Consider the following 20,713-nt stretch of genomic DNA (forward strand, 5'->3'; position numbering starts at 1 on the left):
GAAACTCCCCAGACCTTAATCCCATTGAGAACTTGTGGTCAATCCTCAAGAGGCGGGTGGACAAACAAAAACCCACAAATTCTGACAAACTCCAAGCATTGATTATGCAACAATGGGCTGCCATCAGTCAGGATGTGGCCCAGAAGTTAATTGACAGCATGCCAGGGCGGATTGCAGAGGTCTTGAAAAAGAAGGGTCAACGCTGCAAATATTGACTGTTTGCATAAACTTAATGTAATTGTCAATATAAGCCTTTGACACTTATGGAATGCTTGTAATTATACTTCAGTATACCATAGTAACATCTGACAAAAATATCTTAAAACACTGAAGCAGCAAACTTTGTGAAGACCAATACTTGTGTCAATCTCAAAACTTTTGACCACGACTGTACAGCACTAGTCAACCCGCCGCCTAATCCTGCATAATGAGCGGGCCGGCTGTGAACTTCAGTCATTCCAAATAATATCCTCTGTTCAAGGTCTGGGCCGCGTGCTGAATAGAAACCACAACTCCCACGGTTCCCCTGAAGTCAAAACAGGAAGCTCCCTTTCACACCGGAAGTGTATTGGTTCGGGTTCACCATTATTTAATTTTAAAAAATTCATAACAGACAAAAAGTCCGCGTTTTTCACAAAAAACGGTAATTTCCCGCTTTATAATCCTGCTAAACAACCAAACTAACCAAACTCCAAGCGGAGATGAACGTTTTCATATTGAAAGACTCATAAAGCAACGGAAGTTGGTTTACAATTTAACGCCTACTTGCCCTTCTTCATCGAGCTAGCAATGCTAGCTACCTACTAGCATAGCCAGATGAAATGCAACTTTAGCTAGCTGGTGGTGAATTTATGCAATTAACTATGGCTATGATTATGCATTTCTATTATCAACAAAGTAAATGTTTGAAGAAACAAAAGTGTCAGTTCCTAGCTGGTAATTATTGTCACCGTTTGTTATTGTTGCATGTAGCTAGCTACTATTCAACATATTTTCTCCATTCTGCTGCATTCAGCTGGCCCCTCCACTGCCTGTCACCATGCCTGCTCTGCTGGACAGACCGAAGCTGTCCAACGCTATGGCCAGAGCCCTCCACAAACACATAATGAGAGAAAGGGAGCGTAAAAGACAAGGTGAGATATCACAAGGCATGGCTTGACTACAGCATTCCTCATCAACCGTAACTGGAAGCCTGATTTGGTTCTACAATTATCTAGTTGGAATTGGTGCACATTAATCGTCGTTCTCAAGGTGATCTCTTTTCTTCCTAATCTCAGAGGAGGAAGAAGTGGACAAGATGATGGAGCAGAAGATGAAAGAGGAAGAAGAGAGAAAGAGAACAAAAGAGATAGAGGAGAGGATGTCCTTGGAGGAGACCAAAGAACAGGTCAGAGAGTCATGCCAACATACAAACAGATGGAGATCAATCAGATAAATAACTTGATCACCTTAACCCTCTCTCCCTCTTCCTCCTCACAGGTGATGAAGATGGGGGAGAAACTGCAGGGACTTCAGGAGGAGAAGCATCAGCTCTTCCTCCAGCTGAAGAAGGTCCTGCACGAGGAGGAGAAGAGACGCAGGAAGGAGCAGAGGTGAGAGGAAAGGAGCCTCAATGACTCCTCGGGTGCATCTCAATAGTCTAAGTGGCTTCCTCTCCTTGTCTTCTTTCCTTAATATTTACAGATATGGAAACAGTTTAGGTGAAAGCAGTTTGGATGCCTGGATGTGTCTAGAAATGTGCTTTCACCGGTCAAGCTTCCTTAACGTACAATGTCCTTTTTTTTTTTTTAAGGCACATTAAATCCCATATATTACTATTGTTGTTATTATTATAGCGTTAGTGTAGGTGTAGAAAAGGAGTCAAGGTCAAGGATCCACTTTAGATTATTGAAATGCAACCCTCCCAGTTTGGATTTGGTATGTGATTGTAGTAAGGCCATAGATATCAGGATTTGCTGATTTTTTTAAATTCTCCTGTCAGATATCTCACCTGTTTTTACCTCCCCTGCAGTGACATCACAACACTGACGTCCGCCAGCTACCAGCCCAGTCTAACCATGCACACAGGACAGCATCTCCTTAACATTCAAGGTAAGGCTACACCTGTTCATAAGTACAATCTCCTTATCAATTACATAATAATCATCATAATATGGTCATCTACCAGACCTTTTGATTTTCAATATATGTGGCACATTGTTTCTCTCCACAAATGTCTTCAGTGACTTCACTGACACCTGTCACTTCACTATACTCCTCCCTCATCCCTTTTTTTGTTCTCTCTTCCCTCTGTCAGGCAGTCCAGTCAGTCACAACAGGGCCGGGGGTCTGATGTCGGAGCGCAGTAAGCAGTTGTTTCCAACACCGGTCATCCCGGTGAGTGGCAACTGTCGGGCCCTCTGCATGTGTAATACCTTATCTAACCACTGGAGATCTTTCTATGAAGCACACTTTTCATTTACATTTACGTCATTTAGCAGACGCTCTTATCCAGAGCGACTTACAAATTGTGTCTGAGCAGAAATATGGTCAATAAAGGGAGTTCCAGACATCACTATTCGGCCCAAGCTGGAATCAAATCCTTAACTCTGTAGTTCCAAACACCACGCCCCAACCCACTGAGCCATAGAAAATGTAAATGATGCCAACAGACGCATAACCCATGCTCTGTGTGATTTGCTTAGAGTGACCGTTTCACTCTCCTCGCTCCACAGGGCCGTCACTACCAGAACCAGGCTGGGTTCAGTGCGGGCCCGGCGGAGCACGGACAGTTTGGGGGCAGTCAGTCGGTCCACGAGAGCTACGGCGTGGCCCAGACACAACACCCCTCCACCTACGCCCCCGGCCCCTCTGTACCTGTCAGCTTCGCCAGCAGCTCCCAGATCAGAGGTAGGATGTGTGTTGAGTGCGCCAAAGTGAATATAGTTTTCTATTTCTATTAGTGTGAGATTTTTATTTGAAATTCAGTTTAGTTTCATTTCATTTTCAGACCTGATTTGCTAGTTTTTATTTAGTTTTAGTTGTATAAAATATTTAGTTTTTATTTTAGTGTTATGGAGAAGGCATATTATTGGGAGGCTAGGAGCCATTTGTGTTGAATAGTTTGTACAAATATTGCCACTGGGGGGTTGTAATACTTAAGGTGATGGGTCAGGTCATAGGTTAGGTTTGAATTATAAAGTCAATCTCGATGTGACTTGGTTTTAAAAGGAATAGCACTGTGATTGGTGCAAAAAATATGGTGGCAATATTTTAGATTTCGGAGTCAAATATAATAATTTCAGTATAGTTTTTCAAATGGGTTTGTTAATTTATTTATTTCAGTTTACTAAATAGTTTTTTCATGATTAGATTTAGTTTACTATAATAACCTTGGTTTACTGTTTCCTTAAACTATTAATGTCCATAACAGCCATTTTTAAATGCCCTTAGGTAGGGGAGAGTGGGATAGGTTCAGCCATTTTTTACATTCGTCATCACTCCGTCATGGGAAATATAGTATTCTTTCTAACAAAGATATCTATACTGAACAAAAATATAAATGCAACAATTTCAAAGATTTTACTGAGTTACAGTTCATATGAGGAAATCAGCCAAATTGGAATAAATTCATTAGGCCCTAATTTATGGATTTCACATGACTGGGAATACAGATATGCAGCTGTTCGTCACAGATACCTTTAAAAAAATGTGGCCTCACAATGGGCCTCAGGATCTCGTCACAGTATTTTTTTGCATTCAAATTGCCATTGATAAAATGCAATTGTGTTCGTTGTCTGTAGCTTATGCCTGCCCATACCATAACCCCACCGCCACCATGGGGCACTCTGTTCACAACGATTACATCAGCAAACCGCTCGCCCACACAACGCCATACACAACGCCATACACATGGTCTGCGGTTGTGAGGCCGGTTTGATATAGTGCCAAATTCTCTAAAACGACGTTGGAGGCAGCTTATGGTAGAGAAATTAACATTCAATTCTCTGGCAACAAATCTGGTGGACATTCCTACAGTCAGCATGCCAATTGCACACTCCCTCAAAACTTGAGACATCTGTGGCATAGTGTTGTGTGACAAAGCCGAACATTTTAGAGTGGCCTTTTATTGTCCCCAGCACAAGGTGCACCTGTGTAATGCTCACTAACAGGGATGTAAACAAATTTGTGCACAACATTTGAGAGAAATACGCTTTTTGTGCATATGGAAAATGTCTAGGATATTTTATTTCAGCTCATGAAACATGGGACCAACACTTTACATGTGTTTCATATTTTTGTTCAGTATACATGTATTTCAGGATGTTGTGTATTTCAGGATGTTGTGTATCCCTGGAAATAATCAGAATTCATGTAAACATTACAGTTTTGTAAACATAGCTTTAAGTCGCTCTGGATAAGAGCGTCTGCTAAATGACTAAAATGTAAATAGCTTGTCCAAAATAAGTGGTCTCTTGGCTCAACTTACCCCGGGTATGGGGTAAATTGAATCGTAGGACAGGGTAAGTTAAGCCACCTACACATTTCTGTACTGAATGAAATATTACAACTACCTTTTTAAAACCATGTCTATCTTTATATACAGTGTAGTACAGTGCATTCAGAAAGTATTCATACCTCTTGACTTATTCCACATTTTGTTGTGTTACAGCCTGAATTCAAAATGTATAAAAAACATGTTTAGAAATATGTTATTTACATAAGTATTCGCACCCCTGTGTCAATACTTTGTAGAAGCACGTTTGGCAATGATTACAGCTGTGAGTCATTCTGGGTAAGTCTCTAAGAGCTTTCCCCACATGGATTGTGCAATATTTTCCCATTATTCTTTTCAAAATTCTTCAAGCGCTGTCAAATTGGTTGCTAGACAATCATTTTCAGGTCTTGCCATAGATTTTCAAGTAGATTTAAGTCAAAACTGTAGCTCGGCAACTCAGGAACATCCACGGTCTTCTTGGTAAGCAACTCCAGTGTAGATTTGGCCTTGTGTTTTAGGTTATTGTCCTGCTGAAAGGTGAATTAATCTCCCAGTGTCTGGTGGAAAGTAGACTGAACCAGGTTTTCCTCTAGGATTTTGCCTGTGCTTAGCTCCATTCTGTTTCTTTTTTATCCTGAAAAACTCCACAGTCCTTAATGATTACAAGCATAGCCATAACATGATGCAGCTACCACTATGCTTGAAATTATGGAGAGTGGTAATTAGTAATGTGTTGTATTTTCAGGACTAAAAGGGTATTGCTTTGCCACTTTTTTTTTGCAGTATTACTTTAGTGCCTTGATGCAAACAGGATGCATGTTTTGGAGTATTTGTATTCTGTACAGGATTCCTTCTTTTCACGCTGTCAATTAGGTTAGTATTTTGGAGTAACTACAATGTTGTTGATCCATCCTCAGTTTTCTCCTATCACAGCCATTAAACTCTGTTTTAGTCACCATTGGCCTCATAATGAAATCCCTGAGAGTTTTCCTTCCTCTTCGGCAACTGAGTTAGGAAGGATGCCTGTATCTTTGTAGTGACTAGGTGTATTGATACACCATCCAAAGTGTAATTAATAACTTTACCATTCTCAAAGGGATATTCAATGTCTACTTTTAATTTTATTTTTACCAATCTACCAATAGGTGCCCTTCTTTGCGAGGCATTGGAAAACCTCCCTGGTCTTTGTGGTTGAATCAGTGTTTGAAATTCACTGCTCGACTGAGGGACCTTAAAGAGATAATTGTTTGTGTGGGGTACAGAGATGAGGTAGACATTAAAAAATAATGTTAAACATTATTATTGCACACAGTGAGTCCATGCAGCTTGTTATGTGACTTAAGCACATTTTTACTCCTGAACATATTTAGGCTTGCCATAACAAAGGGGTTGAATACTTATTAACTCAAGACATTTCAGCTTTTCATTTGTAATTCATTAGTTTAAAACAATTCTGAAAACATAATTCCTCTTTGACATTACGGGGTTTTGTGTGTAGGCCAGTTACAAAAAAATCTCAATTTAAGCTATAACACAGCAAAATATGGAAAAAGTAAATGGTTGTGAATACTTGCTGAAGGCACTGTATATGTTTTTAAACAATTTAATTCTGAAATGTATTTTTTTTTTAATACATATGCTGTCCATTTGAATTATTTTTTCAAATGTTCTCAATCATAACTTTGACACTGGAGGTATGAAAGATAATGACAATCTTAAAATGTCAATGTGGCCTGTCTCGACACTTGTACTAACTATGTTGACACAATTTCATGAGTTTACACCAAACAGAATTTGTTCTGTGGCACATTGATATTGTACTAAATATAGTAAAGGATGTGAATGGGTTAATACCCAATCGGATTGTTTCTGTCTCCTGTCTAGGTGTGTCTGCATTCCAGGCAATGCAGTACCTCCCTCATCAGCAGCCAGGCTATGCTGTTCACAGCCACTTCACCTCCCAGCCTGGATTCATCCCTGGTGCTGGAATACCCCTTCAGAAGCAGTTGGAACATGCCAACCAACAGTCTGGCTTCACTGACGCGGTAAGACCACTGCTCAGACAGATAGGGGGAAGACTTAGTTGTGAATATGTTTGAATGTTTAAGTGCTTAGTGCACAAATGTAAATTCAAATCTGAGTTGTCCATTATACTCACTCTTACCTCTTGTCCTTTCCCTAAATTCCTCTTGTGTTCTTCCAGGGTGCTCTGAGACCCATGCACCCCCAAGCCCTCCATGCGTCCGCTGCTGGCCCACTCCCCACCCCCTCCATGGCTGTCCAGATCCCCACTCCCAAGGTACACCTCATACCCCCTCCCTATCCCACATCATACTGTTACTGCCCACTGTTGATCCATCACCCCCATCAGAAATATGAGTGCCTCTGAAAGAGGTTGTGAAAAAGTTGGTTATTGCTTTACGCATGCTCTATATTGAAGCATAGATTGAAAAGTGATTGTATTTTTGTTTTCTTGCACAATTTGTCCAAGCTCTCATAGCCAAAGCCAGAGGAAAACCAGTGTGAATCTTGAGTATGAAATAATCTTAACAGTGAACGCAAACATCTTTGTGTCAACTGTAATATTCAATTTCAATTATTACTTGGTCATTTGAAATATGCATGGTTTAGCTTCAAGTTCTTAACACTGTTGCTTGATAACATTTCATTGGCGTTGTTCCGTCCACCAGGCCCCTTTCCAGAGCTCTCTCCAAGCGGCTCCCCGCCACGCTTTCCTCCCCCACGCCCAGAGCGGACAGAGGTTCTATCACCACAGCAAGTAACCGTGGTTACCTGCCCAAACTACCTTTACCAGGAGTTCTTATCGTTGAGATTTCAAAGGCTTCTAGAAGACTGGAATTATGGGACAGTAAACTTGGTTTTTGATGGTTGATTGTAAAGCCCAAACCTACAGGCTTGACTTTGTAGTAATATTTATTGTATCGTTTATTTTGTTAGTGCTGTATTACTTTAGTTTTAGTGGCCTAGATGTTCTAGGAAACTATTTTCTCCACTGTGAATAGTATAGTGTTATACTTTCTCCATTTTATTGTGTGTTTGGATGTATTACCTCAAACTATGTCCTCAAAATAAATAAAAAGCACACACCATTTCTAACAATTTGTGTCGTCTTTAATTTGTTTGGGGGCGGGAGACATTCTGCACAGTTTGGACTTCTTTGTGAATACAATCAAGCAAAAACCAAATGCCATAACTTTTTCTCATGAGTTTGTACAAAGTAATAATGGGTCAAATACTTGGTGCTTCTCTCTATAGGTGACCCAGTGTGTCGACAAGCTAGCTACCTGCTCTGTTGGCAGCCTCTGTCGAAAGGTCTTTGCCCAGGCGTTGAGGGTAATGGAAGATAAGGGGCCGATTTGCGCAAAGAAAGGACTTAGTCTTGTGCGCGGTCTCGATCAGATATCTGAAAGACTGAACTGAAACACTGGAATTGGCGTGCGAGTTTAGTTTCTTCTAAATGCTACTGTGTGACACTTGTTCAACTCCTACTCCGAAAGAACTGGGCCCAGATTCACAAAACACTTCTTACGCAAAAACTTAAGAGTAAGAGCAATTCCTCAACAATATCTTAAGATTTAATGATTTTCCTACAAATGTTTGTTGCTAGGCAACCAATTTAGCTATCTAGCTAGCAATGGCAATCATGTTAGCATATTTCCTACTGAGATTACTGTTCTAAAACATGTTCTTGGGTTTAAAATAATCAATACTAAAACTTTCAGATGAAGTTTGTGTGAATGTGCAATTCCTTTCATGAGCTTATTCTCTCACTGCCCTGAGTTTAAGACAAGGGTTTAACTATCTTGGAATTAGGAACAAGTCCAAAAACGTTATTTTCAAGAATCTAATTTCTTAACTTTTTGCTTAAGGAGAAACATAAGAAATAGCGCATTAACATTTCCAATAACCTTTTTGAGGAATAGCAACTGTGCTTAACTTCCATCATAAGTCTATAGTTAAGGAAAAAATGGTAGTTAAGAAGAAATTTCTTAAAGTTTTGTTAATCTGGGCCCTGATCCTGGCATGTAAATCATGACACTTTTTTTAACAGACAGATTTAGGTGATATATGTTACACAAAATATTGAACAAGACTGTGGAGTCTCATTCAGAAGGGCGTATCGCTTGGAAAATCAGATAGAAATGTAACGTATAGAGCTGACACAATCTCCATGTTATAGAACTGGCACCATTTTCAATTATGTATGTTATATTTCTATTGTAACATACCGAGCACAGTGCTACCGCTGAATGAGCTCCTAAACAGAACAGCATCACTCATAAATCTAGAGTTGAAGAAGCCCTTGATGAATCGGGAGAATTTACAAAACAGACGTGACATTTTCATCACCTCTCCCTTGACTAGTTACAGTAGCTACTTACGCCCTGCCTTCACAGGCGGCAATTTGTTTGTGAGAAAACACATCTTTCTCCATTCTACCTTCTCTCTCAGTTTCATCTGTACAGGTGCTGACCTGTATGCTGTGTGTGTGTGTGGGGAGAATGTTTCGACCGTTTGCCATTTCCAATTATTAATTGAATTGAGTTCCTAATTTAACCCAGAGAAGGGCGAGAAAGTACAGAGGGAGGGATAGAGATCACGAAAAAAAAGAAATAGAAAGTAGGAGAATAGCATTGACGTGGCCTTATTCCGTCCCTTTTCCAGGTCCAGTGCATCTTGTTAACCCCTGAAAGAGAGTGGGGAGGACAAGGAAAGTACAGGGGTAGGATAGGTAGAAAAGGGGAAAAAGGAGAGGGAAGATGAAGTGATTGAGGAAGAGACATGTAGGGATAGGAAGGAGAGACAGGAAGAAAGAAAAAAAGCGGACAGTATAATTTAGTGTGCATCAATACAAAACAGTTCACAAGTGCTTTGAGGTATAGACAGTACAAACTCTGAACATTCGACAAATACAAAGATCCTTTCACACACCATCAATATACAGTAACCCACTGCACATTTAACAACCTTGAACTCATATAGTGCACATTTCATATACAGTGAGTTCCAAAACTATTGGGACAGTGACACATTTGTTGTTGTTTCGACTCTGTACTCCAGCACTTTGGATTTGAATTGATATAATTACTATGAGGTTAAAGTTTAGACTGTCAGCTTTTATTTGAGGGTATTTTCATCCATATTGGGTGAACCGTTTAGAAATTACAGCACTTTCTGTACATAGTCCCCCAATTTTAGTATTGGGACAAAATGTGTTTTACAGTAGTCAAAAGTTTAGTATTTGGTCCCATATTCCTAGCATGCAATGATTAATTACATCAAGCTTGTGACTACAAACTTGTTGGATGCATTTGCTGTTTGTTTTGGTTGTATTTCAGATTATTTTGTGCTCAATAGAAATTAATGGTAAATAATGTATTGTGTCACTTTTATTGTAACTAAGAAAATAATGTTTCTAAACACTTCTACATTAATGTGGATGCTACCATGATTACGGATAATCCTGAATGAATCGTGAATAATGATGAGTGAGAAAGTTAGAGGCATAAAAATGCTAATCCCCTCCCCTGTTATTGTAATGGTGTGAGGTTAGCATGTATTGGGGGTATGATATTTGTGCATCTAACTTTCTCACTCATCATTATGCATTCAACAAGTATGTAGAGTCACAAGCTTGATGTAATCATTGTGCGCTAAGAATATGGAACCAAATACTAAACTTTTGACTACTTTAATACACATAAGTGAATTTGTCCCAATACCTTTGATCCCCTCAAATGGAGGGGGGGACTATACACAACAAGTGCTGTAATTTCTAAACGGTTCACCCGATATCAATGAAAATACCCTCCAATTAAAGATGACAGTCTGCACTTTAACCTCATTGTCATTGTTTCATTTCAGAGCCAAAACAACCAAAAATGTGTCACTGTCCCAATACTTTTGGAGTTCACTGTAAATACACCATTACACTCACACAAATACACCAAGCATGGGAATCTATATAAAAACAACTCTTTATACAAGATATATATACATGTGCTCGTACATAAATACTGTACATAAATAACATATGTAAGCAAGCAATAAGTGCATAAGGGGTAGGCAAGTCCATTCCTGTAACAGAACGGTACCTTTCATAGATTTAATTCGGAAGGTATTCAGACCCTTGACTTTTTCCACATTTTGTTACGTTATAGCCTTATTCTAAAATTGTTTAAATTGTTTTCCCCCCCTCAATCTACACACAATACCCCATAATGACAAAGCAAAAACAGGTTTTTAGACATTTTAGCAAATGTATAAATAAATAAAAATGAAATACCTTATTTACATAAGTATTCAGACCATTTGCTATGAGACTCAAAATTGATCTCAGGTGCATCCTGTTTCCATTGATCATCCTTGAGATGTTTCTACAACTTGATTGGAGTCCACCTGTGGTAAATTCTATTGATTGGACATGATTTGGAAAGGCACACATCTGTCTATATAAAGTCCCACAGTTGACAGTGCATGTCAGAGCAACAACCAAGCCACGAGGTCGAAGGAATTGTCCGTAGAGCTCCGAGACAGGATTGTGTCGAGGCACAGATCTGGGGAAGGGTACTAAAACATGTCTGCAGCATTGAAGGTCCCCATGAACACAGTGGCCTCCATCATTCTTAATGGAAGAAGTGTGGAACCAACAAGACTCTTCCTAGAGCTGGCCGCCCGGCCAAACTGAGCAATCGGGGGAGAAGGTCCTTGGTCAGGGAGGTGACCAAGAACCTGACGGTCACTCAGAAAGAGCTCCAGAGTTTCTCTGTGGAGATGGGAGAACCTTCCAGAGAGACAACTATCTCTGCAGCACTCCACCAATCAGGACTTTATGGTAGAGTGGCCAGATGGAAGCCACTCCTCAGTAAAAGGTACATGACAGCCCGCTTGGAGTTTGCCAAAAGGCACCTAAAGGACTCTCAGACCATGAGAAACAAGATTTTCTGGTCTGATGAAACTCTTTGGCCTGAATACCAAGCGTGACGTCTGGATGAAACCTGGCACCATCCCTACGGTGAAGCATGGTGGTGGCAGCATCATGCTGTGGGGATGTTTTTCAGCGGCAGGGACTGAGAGACTAGTCAGGGTCGAGGGAAAGATGAACGGAGCAAAGTACAGAGAGATCCTTGATGAAAACCTGCTCCGGAGCGCTCAGGACCTCAGAATGGGGCGAAGGTTAACCTTCCAACAGGACAACGACCGTAAGCACACAGCCAAGACAACGCAGGAGTGGCTTCGGGACAAGTCTCTGAATGTCCTTGAGTGGCCCAGCCAGAGCCTGGCCTTGAACCCGATCGAACATCTCTGGAGAGACCTGAAAATAGCTGTGCAGCGACGCTCCCAATCCACCTGACAGAGCTTGAGAGGATCTGCAGAGAAGAATGGGAGAAACTCCCCAAATACAGGTGTGCCAAGCTTGTAGCGTCATTACTAAGAAGACTTGAGGCCGTAATCGCTGCCAAAGGTGCGTCAACAAAGTAAATGTGACATTTCAGTTTTATAAAATAAAAAAAATGCAACAATTTCTAAAAACCTGTTTTTGCTTTGTCATTATGGGGTACTGTGTAGATTGATGAGGGGAGAAAACAATTTAATCAATTTCAGAATAAGGCTGTAACGTAACAAAATGTGGAAAAAGTCAAGGGGTCTGAATACTTTCCGAATGCACTGTACATGGAAAAACAAGACATCCCCAGTATATTGTACAGTACTCTTAAACAATTCCCTTGTTTCAACATATTTTTCAAAACAGACATATACTGTAGTCCCAATGAAGACTACAACCAGGTAAACCAACACTAACATTTCAAACACAGGAGGCTGCTGATGGGAGGACAGTTCATAATAATGGCACATGGTCCATGTGTTCGATGGCATTCCATTCGCTCCGTTCCAGCCATTATTATGTATTTGATACCATTCCACTCATTCCTCTCCAGCCTTTACCACGAGCCCGTCCTCCACCAATTAAGATGCCACCAACCTCCTGTGATTTAAAACAAAGTAAATAAGTAGCCTGGGCACCAGCCAAAGTGTTTCAGTACGTCCTTAGGCAAAGTAAAACATGTACCGTGAGGGAAAAAAGTATTTGATCCCCTGCTGATTTTGTAAGTTTGCCCACTGACAAAGAAATGATCAGTCTATAATTTTAATAGTAGGTTTATTTGAACAGTGAGAGACAGAATAACAACAAAAAAATCCAGAAAAACGCATGTCAAAAATGTTATAAATTGATTTGCATTTTAATGAGGGAAATAAGTATTTGACCCCTCTGCAAAACATGACTTAGTACTTGGTGGCAAAACCCTTGTTGGCAATCACAGAGGTCAGACGTTTCTTGTAGTTGGCCACCAGGTTTGCACACATCTCAGGAGGGATTTTGTCCCACTCCTCTTTGCAGATCTTCTCCAAGTCATTAAGGTTTTGAGGCTGACATTTGGCAACTCGAACCTTCAGCTCCCTCCACAGATTTTCTATGGGATTAAGGTCTGGAGACTGGCTAGGCCACTCCAGGACCTTAATGTGCCTCTTCTTGAGCCACTCCTTTGTTGCCTTGGGTCATTGTCATGCTGGAATACCCATCCACGACCCATTTTCAATGCCCTGGCTGAGGGAAGGAGGTTCTCAACCAAGATTTGACGGTACATGGCCCCGTCCATCGTCCCTTTGATGCGGTGAAGTTGTCCTGTCCCCTTAGCAGAAAAACACCCCCAAAGCATAATGTTTCCACCTCCATGTTTGACGGTGGGGATGGTGTTCTTGGGGTCATAGGCAGCATTCCTCCTCCTCCAAACAAGGCGAGTTGAGTTGATGCCAAAGAGCTCGATTTTGGTCTCATCTGACCACAACACTTTCACCCAGTTCTCCTCTGAATCATTCAGATGTTCATTGACAAACTTCAGAAGGGCCTGTATATGTGCTTTCTTGAGCAGGGGGACCTTGCGGGCACTGCAGGATTTCAGTCCTTCACGGCGTAGTGTGTTACCAATTGTTTTCTTGGTGACTATGGTCCCAGCTGCCTTGAGATCATTGACAAGATCCTCCTGTGTAGTTCTGGGCTGATTCCTCACCGTTCTCATGATCATTGCAACTCCACGAGGTGAGATCTTGCATGGAGACCCAGGCCGAGGGAGATTGACAGTTATTTTGTGTTTCTTCCATTTGCGAATAATCGCACCAACTGTTGTCACCTTCTCACCAAGCTGCTTGGCGATGGTCTTGTAGCCCATTCCAGCCTTGTGTAGGTCTACAATCTTGTCCCTGACATCCTTGGAGAGCTCTTTGGTCTTGGCCATGGTGGAGAGTTTGGAATCTGATTGATTGATTGCTTCTGTGGACAGGTGTCTTTTATACAGGTAACAAGCTGAGATTAGGAGCACTCCCTTTAAGAGTGTGCTCCTAATCTCAGCTCGTTACCTATATAAAAGACACCTGGGAGCCAGAAATCTTTCTGATTGAGAGGGGGTCAAATACTTATTTCCCTCATTAAAATGCAAATCAATTTATAACATTTTTGACATGCGTTTTTCTGGATTTTGTTGTTGTTATTCTGTCTCTCACTGTTCAAATAAACCTACTATTAAAATTATAGACTGATCATTTCTTTGTCTGTGGGCAAACGTACAAAATCAGCAGGGGATCAAATACTTTTTTCCCTCACTGTACCTAACCTTGGCTGATAAAAAAACATACAAATAAATAAGATACATTTAAAAAGACCTTGATCAACATTAACCATAACTCCTGTTGTGCCAACATCTCCGTAGTTCAAGGTCTTGAATTGAGATGTTCTCCAAAAAGCAGTCTTGGAGTTGCCTTCCCCTTGGTCCATAGACATACAGTTTTATGTACGTATAACCTGGCAATGCACGTGCATGTTAAAAAGTGTCGTGTGGCATTACACACACACATACCTCACATTTCCAGACACTTTTGTCACAGATAGTGTGTATGTGGTGAAAGATAGGTCGGTTGGGATACAGAAAGCTTCTGCATTTACCTGCAGTGTCTTATTTAGCCATGGCCTTGATGGCAACTGCAGCCTCCTCATTCATCGCAGACAGAACAGTGATCTGGGAAACAAACAAAAATGAATTTATTTTAATTATAAGAACAACTTTACTGGTGTAGTGGAAGTAAACTTGGTGTGGCTATCTTAGGCTGTGACATCATCCCTTTCCCTGAGACTTCAAGTAATTGTTCCCCCAAACCAGTGGAGGCTGCTGAGGGGAGGATGGCTCATAATAATGGCTGGAACAGAGCAAATGGAATGGCATGTTTTTGATACCATTCCACCTATTCCGCTCCAGCCATTACCATGAGCCCGTCCTCCCCAATTAAGGTGCCACCAACCTCTTGCGCCCCAAACCATAACACTTTGCAGTGCTGCTGAGAGCATGGTATCAATTCCCCGTAGGGATTGGTATGTGCTCCATACAGTCTTACTCCCAAATTCCATGTATCCCTAGTCCTGCCAGTCTTCATTGATAAGTGAGGGTATTTGTGTGCTCTGCTTGGCCAGTGCGTGCTCTGCTAGTTTTAACTGTTTGTGACAGGAACATTCAATTCCCGGAAGTACTGTAAGTATACGGGTTCAATGTGACTATAGCAGCTATAATACATATGGAATCAGTGGTGGAAAAAGTACTCAACTGTCATACTTTAGTAAAAGTAAAGATACCTTAATGGAAAATGACTGAAGTAAAAGTGAAAGTCACCCAGTAAAATACTACTTTAGTAAAAGTCTTAAAGTATTTGGTTTTAAATATACTTAAGTATCAAAAGTAAATGTAATTTCTCAAATATACTTAAGTATCAAAAGTAAAAGTTTAAAATATATATATATATATATATATATATATATATATATATATATATTTCAAATTCCTTATATTAAGCAAACCAGAAGACACAATTTTTCGTGTTTTTAAATTTACGGATAGCCAGGGACACTCAAACACTAATTTACAAACGAAGCATTTGTGTTTAGTGAGTCCGCCAGATCAGAGGCAGTAGAGATGACCAGGGATGTTCTCTTGATAAGTGTGTGAATTGGACCATTTTCCTGTCCTACTAAGCATTCAAAATGTAACAAGTACTTTTGGGTGTCAAGGAAAATGTGTGGAGTAAAAAGTACATTATTCAATTTAGGAATGTAGGAAAATAAAAGTTGTCAAAAATATAAATAGTAAAGTAAAGTACGGAGCGCCCCCAAAAATACTTAAGTAGTACTTTAAAGTATTTTTACTTAAGTACTTTACCCCATTGTATGGAATTTCCACCAAACACACACTGGGTAAATGGATCAGAAGAGGAGAGGAAAACAGGAATCAGATATGTCTACACAACTGCTTATGTAGAGGAGGTATAAAGGACTGAATAAGGATGATAAAATCTCTGGAAATAAGGAAAAGTGCTACTCCCATGCAACACTGTGTCTTACAAAACCGTAACGCTTAATAGCAACGTAGGCAATATCTTGTCAAGGGAGAATCATAGAAGAAGAAGAATGAGGGACACCACTGACCAGAATCTCCTCTCCAGCGTCGTACTTGGTTTCGATCTCTTTGCCCATGTCTCCCTCTGGCATCTTCAGGTCCTCTCTCACTTCACCGCTGTCCTGGAGCAGAGACAGGTAACCATCCGTGATCCCAATCAACTGCAGGGGGGAGGGAGGGAAAGGAGGATGACAGAGACAATGTGTGAAAAAGGATCTCTTTTAGTTTCTGCCCCTTTTGTGATTGCCCTGTCAATCAATCAATCAATTAGAGCTCCTGTGTGCCCTCCAATCAACTGACTGTCACGTCCACCCACAGTGCCAGTCTCCCGCCCGAAAGAGGGTAAAAATGAACACAGGAGAAAAAACAGCTACCTACTTGAGGTTCCCTATCTGGCTCTAAGGATCATGAAAAAGTTTGGAACTTGTGCTGGTGTAGGTTAAAGGCATTCCATCCCAGAGTTTTACTAGACACACCACTGTGATATAATTACCTCCACCTACAAACTCCACTATGTGTTCCTCTACCCTCATTTACTTTTCCTCATGGCTTAAACAGCACTGGATTGGTACAGGAAAAATGCTGATGTCTCCACAGCCTGTTAATAGGCTAAAGCAGAGTTCCACAACTGGCGGCTCACAGGCCGAATATGGCCCGTGGGTGCTTTTATTTTGCCCCCCAAGTTTTCAGAGCAAAAACATTTAAAAACATGCCATTTCGAATTTTCATTGTTGGACATAAAAGACTGTAAAAACACCAGGAAATCAGCTCCAATTGAATTACATTTTTGGAAATCTGTTCATAAGTATTCCCACGCAGGCAAGTTGCAGTCTACAAATGATTGGTATTTACGTTCCGGCCCCCCGACCATCCGCTCAAGAAAGAAGTTGATGATCCCTGGGTTATACGGAGGTTCCACCATCCTGCTGACACCTAGTCAATCCTCACTGATCTTCCAGTGTGAATCAACAAGGGCAGAGGCAGGGGATTGAGTCAGGGAATTAGAAATAGGGAATCAGAATGCACAAGGGACATCTATTACCAGTGACGTGGCCATTCAGTTAAAGAGTGAGTGTTACCTAATTGGCCATCTCACTCAAACCGGCAATACCTCTTTCTCTCTACTTCTCCCTCTCTCCCTCCGTCCTTTCTGTCCTCCTCACTTCTTTGGCCATTCCCATGTCCTCTCACCTGGTAGTCTAGTCTCTTGATGTTGGGTACGTCCATGTTGTGGGTGGAGGGACAGATATCCTCATACTTCTTTCCGTTGAAGATGTCAATACCAACCATGTGGACCTGCCCATAAAGAAAAGAAAACAAACAATTCAGGGAGTTGTAGACACAACACATACAGACTCAGAGACAAGGGCAAGATAGTGTGATGTCAGCCTCTTTCATGTCCGCACACCAGCCATGGCTATAAAAATGGTTACAGTCAGATTGGGCACCACTGACCTTAGCGTGGCCGTGTTTGCCGGTCTTGGACGTGGACATCTCCACGATTTTGCAGGGTCGTCCCTTCAGCACCACGAAGCCGTTCTTGCGCAGGGCCGAGCACTGCTGGGGGAAGGTGGCGGATGCCCCAGCATCACCTGTCTGGAAGACAACGTCTGCGTCTGCCATACCTGCTTCCGAGGCCATGATGTCACAGGGGGGAGGGGGAATATGGAAAGAGGTTAAAAAAAAAGAAGGAAAAAGATTGCCTTTCGTGACATAACACTCGCACTTGACTTTTCCCTCCCCCTACTAGCACTGACTTTGCTGATAGCTACTTTATTGAGGAAAAATGTTCTTACTATGACTGACATATGTGGTTGTCTTAAGATGAATGCACTAACTGTAAGTCTGGATAAGAGCGTCTGTTAAATGACTGAATGTAAATGTAAAATGTTAACGAGGAAAAAGAACTGGTTAATGACACTGCTGGTAATGACATCACTGGTAATGACACCACTCAGATACTGAGGAGTCCTGGGGTTGGGGAGGGGGATTCAGGGCAGAGGCCAATTACTCCAAGTGGCCTCCTTACCTCTAACTCCATTCTAATTGGTTATGGCTTATTGTTGATACATTTTACAATAGATGTTTAAAAGGTATTGCTAAAGAATAAATACAAAGGGAGTGTACTCCTGCAAACCTCCTATTTCTAGGAATAAACACATTATTAAGCAATAGAAAAATTATGGCATACTGCACTTGGTATGATGTTACACTATTTTCAATAATAATTGTAAATGTGTCCAAACTTCAGTGGAGTACTTGCATATTTTACTTAATAACTTTAAGAAATGCAACATTATTAATTGAATACAAAATGAATAAAGAGCTGGTTCACTGACATTAGGAGAGAGAAAAAGAGAATACCGAGCCAAATAAAGTAACGAGATATGGCACCTGTTAACTGGACCAGTCAGCCATAGCCTACTCACCATGACCAAAAGGATATAACAGTTTTCTCAATAATGTATAGGCTTTATCTATGTTACCTTTGTGGAATTGACACAAAAATAGGAACATTTTCAAATAATGGACTATGGAAACAAGTCTATTATTTGCTGAGTATGTGTGTGACTATATCGCGGCGGAGGAGTGCACGCGATTCAAGGAAAGGCCCCATGTCTAGCCAAAAGCAGTGCACGCATGCGTCAGCCTTGGTTATAATGTCAAGAATATTATAACGGTCAACTTGCTGTTAGAATAATGGCAAAGATATATGTGCAAAGTTATCTCCATTCAACAGAAAGAGCTACAAAAGTATTGCATCATATAGCATATTCCAATGAATCTACTGTGATTTAATTCGGTCTGCAGCCATAGCCTAGGCCTTCTGGTAAACGACACTGATTATACTGGTAGAGCCTTAACCACGGCGCTTGACACACACAAGGCCAATTTGAGACTATCGGTTGCACGTAAACACACATTAATAATAAGGATATGTTAATTTAACATATTAGTAACAGACAAACTGTCCCTGCCACATTTCTATAACACGCGTGTCTTCTCCGCAGTGTTGGAGCCGAGTGCGGCCTAGTGAGCACAAAACGTGTACAGGCTTTCAGTGACGGCGTCGCTGCATGCATGCGCACTGCTAGGGGGCTGAGGCCCACTAACTAATATGGGGTCTCCGCTCCGGTCGAGAGGCAAGTGCAACATTGTTGCATTAGCGCGTGGCCACATTGTTACATGAACCACATATGGAGAAATCTTGGTTTTGATACACTGAATAGGCTACGTTGCACGTTGCTGATAGGAATATAGGCTACTAGCGTAAAATGACTAAGCTAATGCGCATGATAAGGCTACGGCGAGCATAGCGGTAGGTTGAGTTTCGGTCCAAGTTATTTTGGTCAATTTCTATGTGTAAAATCGTCCCACCGAAGATATGGATGACATTATACATTTGGTGGGCTGATAGGTAACGGAAACTTTATCAGTGAGCATTGAGCAAGGGCCAATTTAACAGCCTATTGTTTTATTGGTAGGCTCTCATCTCATAATGCTCACAAGTGACCAGCTATGAGGAGACATGTGCATAAGCAATGTTATTCTCACGCAAAATCACACCCGTTATATTCACGTTATGATAAGTAGGCTTAACTTACCCGGTGAACTAACGTTTCCACAATTTGGTTACTCTGTTCGCTTTACACAACTGTCAAACCGTCCCCCTTTTTATGTCTTCCTTTTTCTCTCTTCTTCTACGGTTGTCTGGTTGGTGTCTACCGCCGCGATGCCTCTGTCTGTCGTACCTTATCTCCTAAATCAGCACTCTTCTTCTCTCATTCCCGTCGCTTCCACTATCCTCCCTATTTTGTCCTGCGGCTCGGTCGAAATCGTTCTCGTTGGGGGGTGGCGTTTGGGGGTGGGGTGTGTGGGTGGGTGGGGGGGGGGGGGGGGGGGGCACACGCTTGGGTCAGCCGCCAGCTTAAAAAGAGTGGGAACCTTAAACCCACACTGTCCGTAGCCTAGCACTCTCCACCTTTCGCTCACTCCCTCACCCAGCCTTTCCAAATACCCATGAAATGAACCTAGGCAAAAATTGTGGTCAGTGCGCAGGCGTGGTCACCCTCAATTCTCAGATTCTAGAACAGGGAGGGGGGCGCAATCACCGGAACATTGTGAGACATCGAATGGAACCTCTCATTCACTATGCATGGGGCCCCTCTCATTCATTCTAAGGACCGTTATTTTGGGATTAAGAATATGGGCGCTTTTACGCAGCACGTAAGGACACTCGGATATAATGACCGAAGCATCAATAGAAATTGAACTCTTATCCTTCACCATATTTCACTTTCAAGGGAATATTAGGCGTAAGAATTAAAAAAAAAAACATTTTTTAAAGTGGATTGTGCTTTTAGGGGGTTCTGGTTTTAATGCTCAACACATGTTGCGGATGTAGGCCTAATAACAGCGTCTCATTATTGGCAAAAGTATTTTCTCTCTCTTTGTAATAGGCTACCCATGGTGGTATTGCCCCCATGGTGGTATTGACATGGTGGCAGGCAGTCAAAGTCAGTGCCCAGTGATTGGCAGTTCGCGGAGCCGTTGGTTTAAATTTAGCCCAGTGAAACATGAATCAGATGACCTATGTGTGGAGGGCCAGATGGGAGCTGAGATAAAATGGAGGGATGGGGAGGGTTGGGAGACTGGGAGGCATGCGAGTCAGGGCATGGGTCGGAGGAAAGACTGAGGACGGGGGCCGGGGCCTTTT

General features: G+C 41.5%; 2 protein-coding genes across 4 annotated transcripts; one reads left to right on the top strand and one right to left on the bottom strand.

The window, feature by feature from the left end:
• Window positions 1–554: 554 nt before the first annotated feature.
• Window positions 555–7,593, top strand: LOC311113130 (G protein pathway suppressor 2-like). Of its 2 annotated transcripts, none has more exons than XM_084156283.1 (10): window positions 555–643; window positions 1,016–1,133; window positions 1,278–1,387; window positions 1,480–1,592; window positions 2,012–2,091; window positions 2,297–2,376; window positions 2,685–2,889; window positions 6,362–6,522; window positions 6,681–6,776; window positions 7,168–7,593. In XM_084156283.1, exons 2-10 carry the CDS (start codon window positions 1,040–1,042, stop codon window positions 7,258–7,260), a joined length of 1,032 nt encoding a protein of 343 aa, XP_084012409.1. In that variant the 5' UTR covers window positions 555–643; window positions 1,016–1,039; the 3' UTR covers window positions 7,261–7,593. The 2 variants fall into 2 exon arrangements, with proteins under 2 accessions (XP_084012409.1, XP_084012410.1); XM_084156284.1 differs by having other exon boundaries at window positions 2,715–2,889; window positions 7,168–7,592.
• LOC311113131 (eukaryotic translation initiation factor 5A-1-like) lies at window positions 7,591–19,828 on the bottom strand. 2 transcript variants are annotated; one of them, XM_084156285.1, is made up of 6 exons: window positions 19,602–19,828; window positions 17,452–17,621; window positions 17,188–17,292; window positions 16,026–16,157; window positions 14,499–14,571; window positions 7,591–9,185 (listed from the first exon to the last, which is right to left on the bottom strand). In XM_084156285.1, the coding sequence occupies exons 2-5, from the start codon at window positions 17,617–17,619 to the stop codon at window positions 14,509–14,511; spliced, it is 468 nt and encodes a 155-aa protein (XP_084012411.1). In that variant the 5' UTR covers window positions 17,620–17,621; window positions 19,602–19,828; the 3' UTR covers window positions 7,591–9,185; window positions 14,499–14,508. The 2 variants fall into 2 exon arrangements, with proteins under 2 accessions (XP_084012411.1, XP_084012412.1); XM_084156286.1 differs by lacking the exon at window positions 7,591–9,185 and adding an exon at window positions 14,274–14,357 and having other exon boundaries at window positions 19,602–19,688.
• Window positions 19,829–20,713: the final 885 nt, after the last annotated feature.

The sequence above is a fragment of the Coregonus lavaretus genome (assembly GCF_964263955.1).
Source record: "Coregonus lavaretus genome assembly, chromosome: 39".
Classification (NCBI taxonomy): domain Eukaryota; kingdom Metazoa; phylum Chordata; class Actinopteri; order Salmoniformes; family Salmonidae; genus Coregonus; species Coregonus lavaretus.

Excerpts from the sequence above, each read along its gene's own strand:
- LOC311113131 (XM_084156285.1), bottom strand. The coding sequence starts at position 17,619 with ATGGCAGACGCAGACGTTGTCTTCCAGACAGGTGATGCTGGGGCATCC. Across the intron at positions 16,158-17,187 it reads TCAAGAGACTAGACTACCAG|TTGATTGGGATCACGGATGG; the intron begins GTGAGAGGACAT and ends TCCCCCCTGCAG. Across the intron at positions 14,572-16,025 it reads ACGCTGGAGAGGAGATTCTG|ATCACTGTTCTGTCTGCGAT; the intron begins GTCAGTGGTGTC and ends TTTGTTTCCCAG.
- LOC311113130 (XM_084156283.1), top strand. The coding sequence starts at position 1,040 with ATGCCTGCTCTGCTGGACAGACCGAAGCTGTCCAACGCTATGGCCAGA. Across the intron at positions 2,890-6,361 it reads CAGCAGCTCCCAGATCAGAG|GTGTGTCTGCATTCCAGGCA; the intron begins GTAGGATGTGTG and ends TCTCCTGTCTAG. Across the intron at positions 6,523-6,680 it reads AGTCTGGCTTCACTGACGCG|GGTGCTCTGAGACCCATGCA; the intron begins GTAAGACCACTG and ends GTGTTCTTCCAG.